The 15,251-nt window shown below is 56.8% G+C and overlaps 2 protein-coding genes across 2 annotated transcripts in view; both read left to right on the forward strand.

Moving 5' to 3' along the window:
* GRK6 (G protein-coupled receptor kinase 6) overlaps positions 1-11,552 on the forward strand; it is a 31,398-nt gene extending 19,846 nt beyond the window's left edge. Inside the window, exons 12-16 of the mRNA XM_074960132.1 lie at positions 2,420-2,628; positions 3,323-3,460; positions 3,788-3,925; positions 4,231-4,365; positions 8,508-11,552. Of these exons, the coding sequence (XP_074816233.1) occupies positions 2,420-2,628; positions 3,323-3,460; positions 3,788-3,925; positions 4,231-4,365; positions 8,508-8,558 (671 nt within the window). The 3' untranslated portion in view covers positions 8,559-11,552. The remainder of the gene's footprint in view (positions 1-2,419; positions 2,629-3,322; positions 3,461-3,787; positions 3,926-4,230; positions 4,366-8,507) is intronic.
* Positions 8,565-15,251, forward strand: part of PRR7 (proline rich 7, synaptic) — a 33,419-nt gene continuing 26,732 nt past the window's right edge. Inside the window, exon 1 of the mRNA XM_074960133.1 lies at positions 8,565-8,639. Within this exon, the coding sequence (XP_074816234.1) occupies positions 8,631-8,639 (9 nt within the window). The 5' untranslated portion in view covers positions 8,565-8,630. The remainder of the gene's footprint in view (positions 8,640-15,251) is intronic.

Genomic DNA, 15,251 nt, shown 5'->3' on the forward strand with positions numbered 1-15,251 from the left:
TCCTTAAGGATTGCGTAACCATGGGGACATGGTGCTTTGCGCACACAGCTCCCCTACGCTCCCAATGAAAACAGGAGACAGAAGCTGGGGTGCCCAAAACTAGGAGTCTACTGGCAGATCATAACAGCTCTGGTATCCTCAGCTGGGTTCAGTGAGGGGATGGTGTGCGTGCTGACTGAAAATTAGACTGGAGACCTTGGAGCAGAACACTGTAGGCACTGATTCTACATCCCTCCTGTGACCCGAGGTGCCTAGTGTGGCCCACACTGAAAATGCCAAAGTCGGCGCAGGTTGCAAGAATGAGAGCAGATTCTCCCAAAAATAGTGGTTAATACTGTAGTTAGATTCACCAATCGGTCACAAACTGTGCTTCTGATCCCCAACACTGGTTATCAAGAAGCCAAAAAAAAGAAACCACACAGCCCCCTTTATTGCATTCCAGTCTCTGGCTCCTAATCAGCAAATAGGTCTAGTAAAGTGAGAAGTTATTTAAAACTCTATTCACTGTACAAAATATTCTTCTGATCCCCAGAGGGCCAGCCACATTCCCAGATCAGTACTAGTTTGGATCTGATCCAAAATACCATGCTGCCAGCCAATCCCTTAGTATCTAAAACTAAAGATTTATAATAAAAGAAAGGAAAGAAATGGTTGAAGCTCTCTTCTAACAACTATCAGATACATACATATGACTTCAGAGTCCATATATCAGGTTCGTAGCCACGTTGGTGAGTTTGCTGGCTTGTAAAGTCCCTCTGGAACACACCCAAAGCTTGGATGGGTCTATCAGTCCTTTGTTGAAAGCTTCAGTTTGTAGAGAAGTTACTCCAGAGGTGAGAAGCAGGATTGAAGACAAAATGGAGAAGATGCAGCTGCCTTTTATATCCTTTGCCATGTGGCTTGTACATCTTTTGGCCCAGACACAAGCTCCCAGTACATGGGCATGGAAAAGCTTTTGGAGTCTTCTGTCCATAGGCATGTCCCTACATGTCCTGCTGACTCATAGATGTAGCCCCTGGCTTCTCTCAGTGGATTCATTGTACAGATGACTGCCCTTGGTGGGCCATCCAACAGGCTAGATAGTGCTGATGTCAAGTTGCCTAGGGGTGTCACCTAGACACACAGCACAGGTTTGAGATGTAGGTGTATATCACACACTTATAACTCATGATACAAAGATACAGACCTATAAACAAGATTATCATACTTAGCAAATCATAGCCATGTAAGGTCTCAGTGGAAAAGTTATCTGGTAAGATTCATTGCCATATATAATATGGGTATCTTCTAGTATACGCGGTCACCCATATTCCATACAGCGTCCCACCTACTAAAGGCGATGGTAACATATAGCAGTTGAGCAGTGGCACACAGCCATGGGGGGCAGGTGGGCCCCCCCTTTGGGGAGATGAGCCCCCGGCTCCACCCACTCCCTCCCCATGGTCAGAGCCCACAGACACACACACACACACACACACACACACACACACAAGCCCCTCCCCCATCCGGAGTAGCCTGAACTCTCCCCCGACTGGGCTGGAGAAGCCCTGGGCTGCCCGGAGCCCTGAGCGCTCCCCACCGGGGCGGGAGGAGCTCCCTGTGCCTCCCCTTCCTGGCCCCAGCCTGCTGGGTCTGTTGGAGGACGCGTTTGATGTGCCCCATGCAGGGTCCGGGGCGGCTGAGGAGGCAGTATGTGCTGCCTCAGCTGCCCTGGAACCTGCATGGGGCATAATAAAGCAAACCCTGCCACAGGCATTCGGCAGCCGTGCCTGGGGAGGCTGAGCCTCCCCTGGCCTATTCGACCCGCAGCCCAGACATGCTGAGCGCAGCCTGCCCCAGGTCTCCCACAGCAGATCCCTGCCTAGACAGCTGTGGCTGCACAGCCTTAGGGCTGGACAGGTCTCCTCTCATTTTTGACTGGTCACAAAAATCACCCTTTCCATCTCGTGGCTATTCCTCTTTCCTGAGAGTCCTCCCAGACACAGGCAAGGCTGGGGCTGTGCCCACCCCTGACCACGCCACTCATTCTCAGAATCTGCCAGTGCCACAGAGCAAGCCAGCTCCCTAGCTGTGGCTCCGGGACTTACCCATGGGGGCTGGAATGATGTGTATAGTGGGGGTGCTGAGAGCCACTGAACCAAACTGTGAACCCTGTATGTGATGGAAACCGCTTCCAGCCAGGGGTGCCATAGCCCTAGTCCCAGCACCTATGGACTGACCTGATAGCAATTCCCCAGCTCTTCTCCCCTGGAACTAAGAGGTGGAGGAGGCTAGAAGCTGGCAGCCTGGAAGGAGCCCTTGCCCAGCTCTCCTGCCTGAGCCATTCCCAGCCCTTCTCTGACTAGGCTAGATTCATCCTCTGCCCTCGTGGGTCGTGTTCCATCCTCATGTTGCACTCGTTTGCCCTGCCCCCTTGCAGCTCCCGAAGTAGTGAAGAACGAGCGCTACACGTTCAGTCCCGACTGGTGGGCTCTGGGCTGCCTTGTCTATGAGATGATCGAGGGCCAATCTCCCTTCCAGCAAAGGAAGAAGAAGATCAAGCGGGAGGAGGTGGAGCGGCTGGTGAAGGATGTACAGGAGGAGTACTCGGAGAAGTTCTCGCCTGGCGCTCGCTCCCTCTGCTCTATGGTACCAATGCCTGAGTCCGTGGATGCCCAGGGCGTCCATGGGTTTTCCAGGGCTGGAGCACCCACAGAAAAAAAATAGCGGGAGCTCAGCACCCACCAGCCACAGCAGTTCAGCAGCTCGAGGAGGGGTTTGCGGGAGGGCGGAGAGCAGCGCGGGGGCCTTGGGGGCGGGGGCAAGGCGAGGGCAGGAAGAGGTGGAGTGGGGGTAGGGATTTGGGGGAGGGGGTGGTGGGAGCAGGGCCTTGGGTGGAGCACCCCGGGGAAAAATAAGTCCACGCCTATGTCTGAGTTCCTCCCTTGCCCTGCAGATGCCAGAGCAGCAGTGTCCAGGCTCGCTGTCCTTCACTCGGCTAATGCTGCTCACGTACCTTTGGTCCCAGCCGAGTCGGCTGGGGATGAGGCTGCAGGCACAGCCTGCTGCCTGAACTTGGTGGGGGATGGGGGGAGTTGCATCCTGGCATCCAAAAACAAGGCATGTGGGGTGGCTGCAGGGTGCACTGACTCCCCCTAGCACCTGCCTGGCTGGAGAGCCTGCCCTCTGAGAGGTCATTCAGAAGCCCAACCTAAATTCGACCTCAGCTCCTAGTGTAGACCAAGGCTAGGTGCTTGCTGTTCCAGGTGTCTTCTTCCCCAGGCTTCTGTGGAAGGGTCCTGCCCTCTGCCTGCAGTTCTCACCCTGCTGCGCTGTGTTGCAGCTGCTGTGCAAAGACCCTGGGCAGCGGCTGGGGTGTCGAGGAGCTGGAGCCCAGGAAGTGAAGGAGCACCCTCTTTTCAGACACCTGAACTTCAAGAGGCTGGAAGCAGGCATGCTGGACCCCCCCTTCAAACCAGACGTAAGTGTTGTTCCTGGGCAGATCAGAGGCTGTGGCCCTGTGGGGAGGAGCTCTGCTCCCACATTACCTCTCTGTCCCATTTGTGCGGATCTTTTCCCAGGTGAGCAGGGGCCCTGTAGCTACTTACTAACGAGGGGGTCCCCCTGCTCCCCACTCTGGTTGGGGTGTTTCTGGAGCAGCTGCCCCAGCCTCCCCAATGTGAGGGATGCTGTTGGAATGGGTGGCATAGGTGGGAAGGGAACTGCCTGGCAAATGGTGGGAGTTCTGACAGGGCCCATGGAGCTCGGCTCCGCTGCTTTGTGACTGCTGCCTCTGCTTCTCTCCCAGCCCCAGGCCATCTACTGCAAGGACGTGCTGGACATTGAGCAGTTCTCCACGGTGAAGGGAGTGGAGCTGGAGCCCACAGACAATGACTTCTACCAGAAGTTTGCTACAGGGAGTGTGCCCATCCCATGGCAGAATGAGGTAGGGGGGGTTCATGCACAAAGGGCGCCGGCACTGCAGGGAGGGCTGCCTCCCATAGCACAGCGCTTGACTAGGTCCAGGCCTTGGAGAAGGGGCCAACAGAGCCCAGTGACCCTGCTGCTCCGTGCAGTGACTGAGTGAAGGGTTCTTGGCAGTCTCTTGTGCCCTGTGTGATCAGCCTTCAGGGGGGTAGGTAGGGGCTTTTCTGGGCTGTTCCGGTCAGCGGTTCTCCAGCGCCCAGGGTCCTGTCTGCTGAGGCAGGTGGGTGAGTGTCTCATGCTGCAGTCATCTCCTTTCTCTCCTAGATGATTGAGAGCGAGTGTTTCAAGGAGCTGAATGTCTTTAGCCTGGATGGCACAGTGCCCCCTGACCTGGACTGGAAAGGACAGCCTTCTCCACAGCCCAAAAAGGGCTTGCTACAGCGCCTCTTCAGCAGACAGGTAAACCCCCAAGTGGGGAGCGGGCCCTCTGGGGATGGCACCCACCTTCCCTCTGCACTGAGACTGCCCGCACACTCTCCCCCCTCCCCCACCCAGCAGAGTCAATGGCAGGAGCCAGACACTAGGGGGCACCAGAGGCGCAATGTCTCCCACCTGGTCACCAGCATGATGGGGCCAGTTTCCAGGGCAGCCGCACTCCTCTGAAGTGCCAGCGGAGTGCCTCTCCTGGGCATTCAGAGCCGGGCAGGTCCTCTGGTCTCCCTGCCGTGTTCCCTAAGGGCTGGAGCCCTCCGCTGTGTCCACCGGTGCCTGCAGCGCACTCGCCTTTCCCCAGATTTTCAGGCCTGCAGTTGATGGAGCTTTGTCCCCCTCAGGAGTTACCAGCCCTGACATCTCCAAGTAAGCTACTGCCCTGCACAGATATCCCTGTAGTGCACACGGCCTGATGGTGGGGTGGGGAGACTCGTACTCCTGCAGACCTCCTGATCATGGCGGCTCGTGCTGGGCTGACTGGGCTTGCGTTTCGCTAGGGGAGTGCCCAGGAAATGGTGAACTGGTCTGGCAGGGGTCCAGCCCTATCTCCTTCTCTGCTGAGCCCTGTTCTTCCCTTGTTTCCCACTTGATCCATGCTCCCTGGTCTGAAAACGATACATGTCTGTAGCATAGAGACTTGTTGCTTCCCTCTGCAAGAGGTGGCTCTGTACCTCCAGTCCTCTGAGACTGGGGCTCCGTCCTCGCATGATCCTGTGCACCTAGCCCTATGACATCTGTAAAGACAATGCCAGCTGCAGCCAACTGCACTGTTGCCAAGTAATCTCCAACCCTAGGTCAGGGCAGTTCAGCTCATTTAAGGCCCTACTTTAGATCTGCTTGTGTGGACACAACCACTCGAACCCCTGGATCAGTGAAATTATATGGCGGGCCATGAATGCTCACAAAATTGAGGGTTGGGGTGAGGGCTCCAGCTGGGGGAGTGGGCTCTGGCATGGGGCCAGAAATGTGGAGTTCAGGATGCGGGAGGGGGCTCTGAGCTGGGACAGGGGGTTGGGGTGAGGACTCCAACTGGGGTACGGGCTCTGGGCTGGGGCAGGGGATGAGGGGTTGGGGGTGCAGGAGGGTGCTCCGGGCTGGGACCAAGGGGTTCGGAGGGCAGGAGAGGGATCACGGCTGGGGCAGGGGGTTGTGGTGTGGGAGGGAGTCAGGAGCGTAGGCTCCAGGTGGCGCTTACTGGAAGCAGCAGCATGTCCCCACTCTGGATCCTACACGGAGGCACAGCCAGGTGGCTTGGCGAGCTGCCCCGTCCTCAGGTGCCGTCCCTGCAGCTCCCATTACCCATCGTTTCCAGCCAAAGGGAACTGCGGGGGCGGTGTTTGGGGCGGGAGGAGCATGTGAAGCCCCCTGGCTGCCCCTACCCATAGGAGCTGGAGGGGGGACATGCTACTGCTTCCGGGAGCCATGTGGAGCCACAACACGCTCAGAGCAGGGAAAGCCCCCAGCTGGTGCGCCGGAGCAGGGAAAGCCCTGGACCCCACTCCCCAATGGGAGCTCGAGGGCTGGATTAAAACGTCTGAAGGGCTGGATGTGGCCCCCGGGCCGTAGTTTCCCCACCCCTGCCCTGAACCTGTGGCTTTCCCATGCTCTCCAGGCAGTCTGCACAAGCCATCAACCGTCACTTCCTGGGCTTTGCCTTTATTGGAAACTTGAATAAAAGCAGGATTTTCCCATAATCCTGGCTTGTCCTCAGGCTTCCTTCAGGGCCTCTCTGTGTGCCTTGTTTGCTCCAGGCTCTGGGGAGCACCCCTTCTGATCTGAGGGGATGGGAAGGGGAAACTATGGGGCAGCAGGACTCGGGCCCCTGCGTGTATCTCTGCTACCAGAGTAGATCAACAAGAGCCTTCATCCCTCCAGAGGGTGGGAGATTGTCCGGCTCCTGCTGGAGACGCACACGCCCTCCCTGTGCAGCTCCAGCCTATCTGCATGACGCTATCTATGCTGTGCTGGAGGATGACAAACTCCCTTTCCACCCCATTCGTTAGCTCTTACCCTGCATGTGGCAGCAGTGCCCAAAGGCTGTGTATGCGTTGTGCTGGGTGCTGCCAGAGAGACAAGGACGCTGCCCTGAAGAGCTCAGTCTGGTCTGAAACACACGCCAAGCATGTGACAGATGGGGGCGGGCTGGGCTGGGGTGTGGTGCCCTGCAGTCCTAGTGACGGTGGGTGTTTCTAACTGCACTGGAATGCCCAATCCCCTCTCCTGCCTATGTTGGCATTGCAGCAGAGTGGGGGGCGAGGCCGTGCAGACCAGCTCAGGGAGGGTGTCCCATGCAGAAGGGGGCAGTGGAGAAGGTGGAGAGGAGCAAGTGGAAGGGGGCAAGGTAGCAAACCTGACAAGAGGATGACACCAGAGAGAAGGCCAGATGGCATGGAGGAGCAGAGGGAGGCAGGGCCTGGATGGGTGAGGACAAGAAACTTGAAGTGGGTGTTGTGCAGGGCCAGGGGAGGGGCACAGTCAAAGCCCCAGGTCAGAGAGCTGATCTTGAATGGGTTGGAGGGGCTACCATGAAAGCTGGGAAGGGAGCGTCACTGATGGAGGTGCCCAGGGACTGGACCAGTTGGCTTTGGGAGGTGGAGGGGAGGAAAAAGTGGCCGGGTCAGATCTATCTGTGTAGTTGGGGTCGGGGTCTGAGTTGTGTGCCCCCATCCCAGGCGGAAGGACTCAGTGCACAGATTCCTGAGTGTCATCCTGCCAGGCCGAGTCCTCAGTGTTAATGAGACTCCCAGCATGGCTCAGCCTGCAGCAGGGAGAGATGCTGCTTGGTGCACAGCTCTTGGGTGCCCGTGGGCGCAGAACCACTGCAGACTTGTCTCTCTGCATGTTCTCTGGCATGGAGTAGCCTCGGTTTGTATCCAGGGACAGGCATAGCCCATGCTGCTGCCACTGAGCTGCTGCCTAGCAGCTGTGTGACCTGAACACAAGTAAATGTCAGAACAGCCTGGCCCAGACCCGTTCCGAGCTACCTCCTCTGCTGGTTCCCGCTTTCCTCTCGTAGGCTCTCAGCATGGCTGTCCCTCTTTGGTGCTGTTTCATAAGAGCCTCTGGCCGGAGCCACTTATCCCACTGTCCTGGCACAGGAGTGCTCTGAGCCAGCTGTGGGACCTGGCAGGGGGGCGGGAGCTGCAGCGAACATGGGGTCCTGCCTGGTTGTGACTCACCAGCCTCTCATGCCACATCTTTTCTCTTTCCAGAGGTGAGCAGCCCTCTCCTGGCTGCTCTGCTCAGGGAAATACCTGGTGGCCTAGACTCACCTGCGGACATGGCAAGACCCGGGGAAGAGTCGTCTTGTCCTTCAGTGCCTAACCCCCACCCTCCCCACCCCAGCAGAGCAGATGCTGCTTGTGTGTGTTAATTACCCCGTGAGCGACTAACCCTGCTTCCCTGCACTCTCGTTGCCTCACCCCAGTGTGAGAGGGGGCTTTGCCACTGCTGTCCGCTCAGTCAAAGCTTCCCTGCATTACCACTGCTGTGGGCCCTGCTCCCAGCGAGGGACTCCAGGAAGCCAAAGGCTCCTGCTGACCCCCTGACCTCCATCCTGGGCTGAGTCTCGCCAGCCCAGGTGCTTTGTAGGGGTTGGGATATTTGTATAGGTCTATATGTACTTAGGGCACAAGGATTGTTTGTGATGGGCTCCAAGAGCTGCCTTGCCCAGATCCCTGCCCTCTTCCTGCTGAGGGAGCCGGTTGCCTGTGGGCCCCCAGTGATCAAGGGGCTCTGTGCTGTGTGGGGTGCAGCCATTGGGTCAGACGTGAGCTGGTTGCTGTGTGTCTTCTGCACCTCGATGGTTTTCAGTCTGGGCAAGGCCAGTGAGGTCCCACCTCAAGCTGCTGAGCTGGCCAGTATAGGATTGTTCTTCCACTCAAGGGCATGTCCTCTGGGAAATGGTCCTGCTGGAAGGACTCTCCTGTCTGTTCCCCTCCCAAGGGTGTTAGCTCTCTTCCCCTGGCTCCGAATCCCTTCTCTCGCAGGGCGGGGTGACCCGCCCTGCTCAGGGCAGCTGGGGGCGTGTTGTTTTGTACCCATGCTCACCCTCTGCTTGCTGTGCTCCTCTCTCCCTCTCCTCCCTTCTGTTGCCCTTCTGACTTCAGGACTGCTGTGGAAACTGCAGCGACAGTGAGGAAGAGCCCAGCCGGCTGTAGACCCCAGCCTGTTCTCCGGGCCTGGACCCTCTTGCCTCTCCCAGGCACCCAGCTGTGCAGCACGCCAGCCTGATGGACAAGGTAGCAGCTGCCCTGCCACATGGGATTTGTTTACAGTTTTGCACATCTCTATTTTGAGACACTCGAAGTAGACCCAGAAAGATGCTCTGGGCTGTGAGCAGCAAGCCCTGCGTCAGGGAGCACTGTGCAGCAGGGCCTCGCTGTGCTTGGGGAAAGCACATGGCTGGGAAGACCTGGATGCTTCCGAATCTGCTGCTTGGAATTGCTCTTCTGCTGCTCCCCTTCTCAGCCCCGCTGCTCCCCTCCACCGGGGAGGGAGGGATCCCCCAGCACATGGTGGGGCTGCCAGGGTAGGAGCTGGCAGGAGCAGGTCCAATGACCCATTCCAGTAGCTGGCCAGTCTCGCAAGCCCCAGGTTTGATATATTTATATAGGTCTGTATGTATGTATATATCATGCATAGGTTTTTTATTTCTCGGGGGAAGGGGTCCTTCTGCATTACCCCTCCCCCTCCCATGGGCTCTGGGCACAGTGCTTCCCACAATGGGGGAGCTGCTGTGCCTGCTCTGCCCTGGAAGTCTTGGGCAGGGGCCCCTTGGCCACTTCTGGCACCTTAACGTGTCTAAAGTATCTTCCCTAGGACCTTCTGGGACCGCTTCCGAGGCAGCGTAGCAGCTGCCCTCCCCCTCCCACGCCCCCCCCCCAGGAGGATGTCTCCTGGCAGCACAGGCTAGAGGGGAGGTCCATTGTGCAAACATTCCCACAGCCCTTTGGGCACAGGAAAGTACCATGCCAAAGCATTTACCACTAAAAAGCCCAGCTATGGGACCAGTCAATGCTTCGCCTCACCCCTTTGCCTGCTGGGCACCTTTTCTCCTTGCTCACCCTGGCACTCACTGCCTCTGGCCCCTCTGATGGGAGCCAGGATCACCCCGGCTGTTTGAGGCTGCAGTTCAGCATCTGCTGCTCTCCGCAGCAAGGCAGGATGTGGCCTTTCCCAAATAAAGCTGGAAGCCAGGCCAGCTCCTGGATTCTGCATGTGGCGTGGGGTGCCCTGGCTGCTGCTGAGAGCCATCGTAGACAGCTTGGGTAGTCCCCTGGAGGAGCTGCAGCAGGAGTCCAGCTCACTGCACTGGCTGGCAGAGGCCATCGGTGCCCAGTGTGTCTGTAGCTTTCGCTTTGTGCAGACTCCATAGGAATGTGCCTCTGCCCCATAGAGGGCAGTGGGGCCGAGCCTGCTGCCTGTGTCCAGCTGTGGTGTCTGCAGCTCCACCCTGCTCGGAGGTACTGAGCTGCTTTCAGTGGAACAGCCCCACTCAGGCCACCACCTCCAGCCTGGGCTCAGCTGGCTGCTGAGCCCCAGGGACCTGTGCCAAAGGCTTAGTGCACCTCACCCTTTCTCCATGGGAATCTCTTCCATTACGCAGCCTTGCAGCATCTGGAAATCTTGTGCCTTCTGGGGAATCAAAGGAGAGGGGCTCGGCGTCCCACCTGGAGCCTTGCATGGCCCTATGGGACTGCTTCAGCCCTCAGACATGCTCTAGGGGTCCATCCATTTGCTCGTGTCCTGTACAGTGCACACTTGTTCCTAGCGGTAGCGGGACTCTTCCCCCGTGCACTGGGCTGGCTGCTCCTCGGACCTGTGGTATCGTTCGCTTGCATTGCACTGATGGTGGGAATATTTAAAGAATTTTTAACCTTTCTGTTAAATGTAAGTTCTGTCATGTCTGCTGCTGCCGTGCAGAGGTGAATACAGTGAGCACAACACTCTTCCCGTTGCCTCCTCCTTCTCCCCCTGTCTCTACCTAGCAGCCTGGTACACAAACCTGCTCGGGGAGAGCTATGCTGCTCTGCCCAGGAGCACAGTTGTCAACTCTCCAACTTTCACAATAAGCCAAAAATCAAGCTAATCCCATTTCAAAACAAGCCAGTCCCTAAGAACCCCAACACTCAGTGATTAGACCCCCGGCGTGCAGTCTGGGACTGTGGTGGGCTCCAGGTGAGCACCCCTGACTCTTGCCCCTGCTTGCCAGGAGCCAATCACAATAAAGAAGCAACAAACTAGAAGCCAAAAACTAGCTAACAAGCAACTCACAAGCCAATTAAGCCAAAAACAAACCCAAATTCTGTTTTTTCTGTCGTGGGTTTGGCGGGTCTGTTTAGGAGCCTAGGATTAGCCGAGCCAAGCCCCTGGGTTCTCGGCTGCCTGGTGAGCCATGGGCATGCAGAGGAGTGAAAGGTGCTCACCTCTCTTGGGCCAGGGTGGCTCCTCTGTAAATTCTGCACTTCCATAGGCCTGGATCAGGCTTCTGCTATGAACACTGAGAGCCCTCCCCTGGGCATCCACCTGCCAGTCATGTTTGTCTCCCTGCTGCATCCAAGCTCCCCAGGAATCCTGGGTGTAGCTCTGCTGATGGGGCCTGGCTCCTGCTCTGTGCATTGGGCGGTGCCCATCCCAAACTGCAGGATCCCCCTTCTTCCTCCATCTGAGCCACTCTCTAGCAGCTCATCCACAGCTTCCCCTCACTGGAGGCCTTGGGACTTGTTTTGGGTGCTCCTAGCCAACTTGTCTGAGCTGCATGCGGGGCTCTCAAGTGCTCAGCCCTGTCCAGCCAGCAGGGAGCGTTGGCCACTTGAAGGAAAGGAAGGCGTCTGAAAAGGGGTAGCAGCTCGATCGCCAGAGGGTATGTGGAGCTGTCTCCCCTGGGGTTGTGGAGGGGAGAACGCAGCGGCTGGTTTACCCTCAGCACAGGGGCCTGCTCCAGCCCAAAACCACAGTGAGCCTGGCTGTGCAGACATTCTCCTATCCCTGGGGCAGAGCAGGATCTTACATACGGGTGGAGAAAGTGTTTCTCCCTGGGAAGCCCCCTCCAATAACCCCAGTCAAATCCCACTCCTGGACCAGCTCTATCTGGACAATGGGGATGGCTCTCAGCTGGGAGCAGTTCTCTGGGGCAATACCTGGGCATAAGAGGCTGCATGAGTTCATGCTATGGCTGGGTGCTAGTACTGTCTGGCTGAAGGGGGACTCACCCCTGTGCTGGAAACTGCAGGCATGCTCCTGCTGAGGCCCTAGAAAAGGGAATCTAACCCGTGCCCTGCAACTTCCTGCTGGGAGGGACTCCAGCTAGCATGGGAGGGTGGCTGCGTACCAGGGTTTGCTCTGAATCAGTGCCCTTGTGGATGCTCATCTGTAACACCCACCTCTGCTATCTGATTTGCTCCAGCCCCTCTCAATCTGCTGCCAGGTGCGGGAGCTGGGATTGCCCATCAGCAAGAACAGGCTGAGCCTCCCATCAGCTGCAGTGCTAGTCAGGGTCAGCAAATTAGTTCTAAACGCAATTCCAGGGCCCGGGCAGGGTGCCTTCATTCTGCCCTCCATGCATTGCCCCCTCTGCCTCCCACCAGCCTTTACGCTCCCCACATTCACTTGCTTTTAATCCCTCCTGCCCTCAGTGCATCCCCTCCCTCCACAGCTGCTGAAGTCTGTGGGTTTACTGTTGCATTTTCCTACCTTTAGAAGTGGGTTGTCCACACCCCATTGCTGTGGCAGCCCCACGTGCAAGGGGAAGTGCAGACACAGCTCGACCAAAGTGCTGTCAGGTACACCAAGGAACCACTGAGGCTGTGAACAATGGTGTTTAACTCCTCCTCCTGGTGTGCTGGTGCAGGCTTTGGGGATTGTCAGGCAGGTACTTGGTGCCCCTTTAATGGCTCCTAGCAGGGGCCACTTGCCCTGCCATGGCGTCTGCTCTGCCAAGCTGTGGCCTATGGGGGGGTTTGTGTTCAAAGGCCAAGGTTTGTTGCAGCACTTGAGCAATAGCTGGAGCTATTCTAGTGTTGCGTTCCTCCCCAGCGTGTTCGGGCAGGACAGGCTGGGGTGAAAGCAAGGGGCTGGGGCGTGTAAGTTCAATCAGATTTGCACTTCCAGCTGGAGTGGGCTGCTTTTGTCCCTTTTCTAGCTGGAGTCCGGACACTTGGACTGAGCCACAAGCATATTCTGCCAGCCACTGCTCCAGCATGTGCTCTCTCAGGGCGTTACTAGGCTCCTACTTGGAACCACTGGCTGAAAGGACTGTTCCTATCTGCTGGAACAAGCCCTAGCAGCCGCTACCCTCCCTCTACAGGGCGTGCTGATGGTGGGAGCTGCGTCTCTCCCCTCTGTTTGCTGGAGATCAAGCCCTCTATTCCTTAGAAATAGGCACTGTGGGTGGGTCCTAGCCCCCCTCCAGGCTGTGGTGAAGTGGCTCAGAGAGCTGCCTGGGCACATGGGGACCTCTGTGTGTGTTGGGGGTGGGGGGGCAGGGAAGGCAGGGCCCCTTCCTACAGAGTCCCAGCTCCCCCCTTCACACATTACTGAGAGCTGGCACTGCCGTCCATGGTTTGTGGGGGGGAGGTGGTTTCCAGTAGGGGAGTGTCACCAGGCCAAGTCAGAGTAGTTGACTTCAGCCTGTGGAGGAACTTCACCTGCCTGGTGAGAACAGTCTGCCCCTACTGTCACTTGAAAACTGAACCTGGAGGGGCAAGCAGCCCAAGTGCCAGAGCCCTCTTGGAATGACTGTCCCCCACTTTTTCTGTGCCTCACACAGTGCCCCTCAGTGGGGGGGCAGGACCCTGCATGCCTCCGGCACACATGGCATGCCCCCTTTTCTGGCTGTTGGCAGGGAGCCCAGCTCTTCTTCTCTGATCACTTCACCTGCTGTTGCTCTCAAGCCCATGTTCTGGTTCTGACATCACCTTGGTTGCTGGGGTGATGGGTGTGACATCACATGCAAAGGATTAGGGTTTCCTGTTTAGGGCTGTAAGCAGCAGGGGCTGGAAAAAATAGCAGCAAAGCTCCTATTTCCAGGCATCTGTCCTGAGACCCACCAGTTGCTCTTATGCCTGATCTGGGAGGTGGCAGCAGGTTTTCAGTGCTGAAGCTAATAGTGTGAAGTTGTTCCCTGTGGGAATGGGCTGAGTGACTCCATTGATAGAGCATGGATCTACCTGTGGCAAGTGCCCTGTAACTTCACAACAGTTCCTGCCTGCCTGCTGAGGGGTGGGTTTTTTAGGGGGGGGGCTCCTGCAGGCAGAGAGATTTTTGGAGTGAGCAACGCTGTGTGGTTACAGCACAGGGAAGGAAGGAGAGTTTGGGGGAGATGTGCTCTTTAATATCCTCTCTCATAATTCAGCTTGGTAATGGCACCTCTGGCTCCATGCTGTTGCATTCAAGGTGGAGGAGTAGGACTGGGTGGGTGGTGAGATGCAAGTATTGAAAGGCTGAGAAGTTAATTTTTGGAGCTACTTGCTAGCAACTTGGGGGCATGTGCAAATCTCCAGGCTCCTTGCAGCCTCACTGAACTTTGCCAGGGGGAGGCTGTGCTCAACGAATGTTAAGAAGAGTTCAAGATCCAATTTCCAAATTGTTGTTCAGCAGTAATAGCGAGAGAGAGAGCGAGCAGGAGTTTGGCTACCAAATGTGGCACCTAGCAAGTCATTTCCTGTATGGAAAGGGGCTCTATCTGCCGAGAGCAGCACTGGTTTTCTTGGCAAAGGGTGAGGTTTTTTTTTTGTTTTGTTTTGTTTTTTTAAAGGAAATTTCCCAATAAAAACGTTGAAACATGGTTGCAAATTGCTTTTTCCCAAGAACTCCTTGTCCTTAGTTGCCCCTAAAAGCCCTGGGCTTCTAAGTTGCAATTACATTTAAAAACAAAAAACTGAGACCCATATTAAACTCTTGGAAATGCTTCATTGCGGGAACAGTAACTGAATTGACCCCAGGTGGTGCCTATCTGCCAGCAAGCACTTCCCCCGCTGGCAACGGCAGGCTACCTCCTCCTGTGTTGACCCAAGTGGTTAGCCCATTCTGTGCACTGCAGGTAGTTTCCGATGCCCAGGTGGCACAGAGTCCCTGGGCGATGCTCTGGAACTGCTCCCCATGAAGCCAGTCAGGATTCTGGGGCAGTCTCCTCTCTGGGAGCAGCCTGTCTGCAGGACACACAGCTCACCCGGCTCCACCTTCCTGGGTCTGACCTCAGAGCATTCAGCCTCCTCTGCCCCTCTGGGTGCTTCCCACAGCGAGTCCGCCCAGGCGGGGTCCTGGGGGGGCCAGAGGGTTCTGCCCCCCAACTCCGCAGTCAGACGTGACTCTCAGCCAGCCAGTAAAAGAGAAGGTTTATTGGACAACAGGAACGTGGTCTAAAACAGATCTTGCAGGTGCAGAGAACGGGACCCCTCAGCTGGGTCCATTTTGGGGGGCAGTGAGCCAGACAACCACGTCTGCACTTCACTCCATGTCCCAGCCAGCCCCAAACTGAAAACTCCCTCCAGCCCCTCCTCCTCTGGGCTTTGTCCCTTTCCCGGGACAGGAGGTCACCGGATTCCTTTGTTCTCCAACCCTTTAGCTCTCACCTTGCAGGGGGGACGGGCCCAGGCCATCAGTTGCCAGGAGACAGGGTGTTGGCCATTCTCTGTGTCCAGACCCCTGCACACACCTGCCCTCTAGGGCTCTGCAATGATCATACACCCTTATCCCACCCCCTAGAGACTTAAGAACTGCATAGGGGAAATTGAGGCACCCCCAAATTATTCAGAGGAAACATTAAGAACAGTCCCACTTCGTCACATCTCTTCCCCCTTCAAGATCGAACTGAGCGGGGTCACTTTAGCCGGTGACCTGTAGAAGTTCGA

The sequence above is a fragment of the Natator depressus genome, chromosome 8 (assembly GCF_965152275.1).
Source record: "Natator depressus isolate rNatDep1 chromosome 8, rNatDep2.hap1, whole genome shotgun sequence".
Taxonomy (NCBI): Eukaryota; Metazoa; Chordata; order Testudines; family Cheloniidae; genus Natator; species Natator depressus.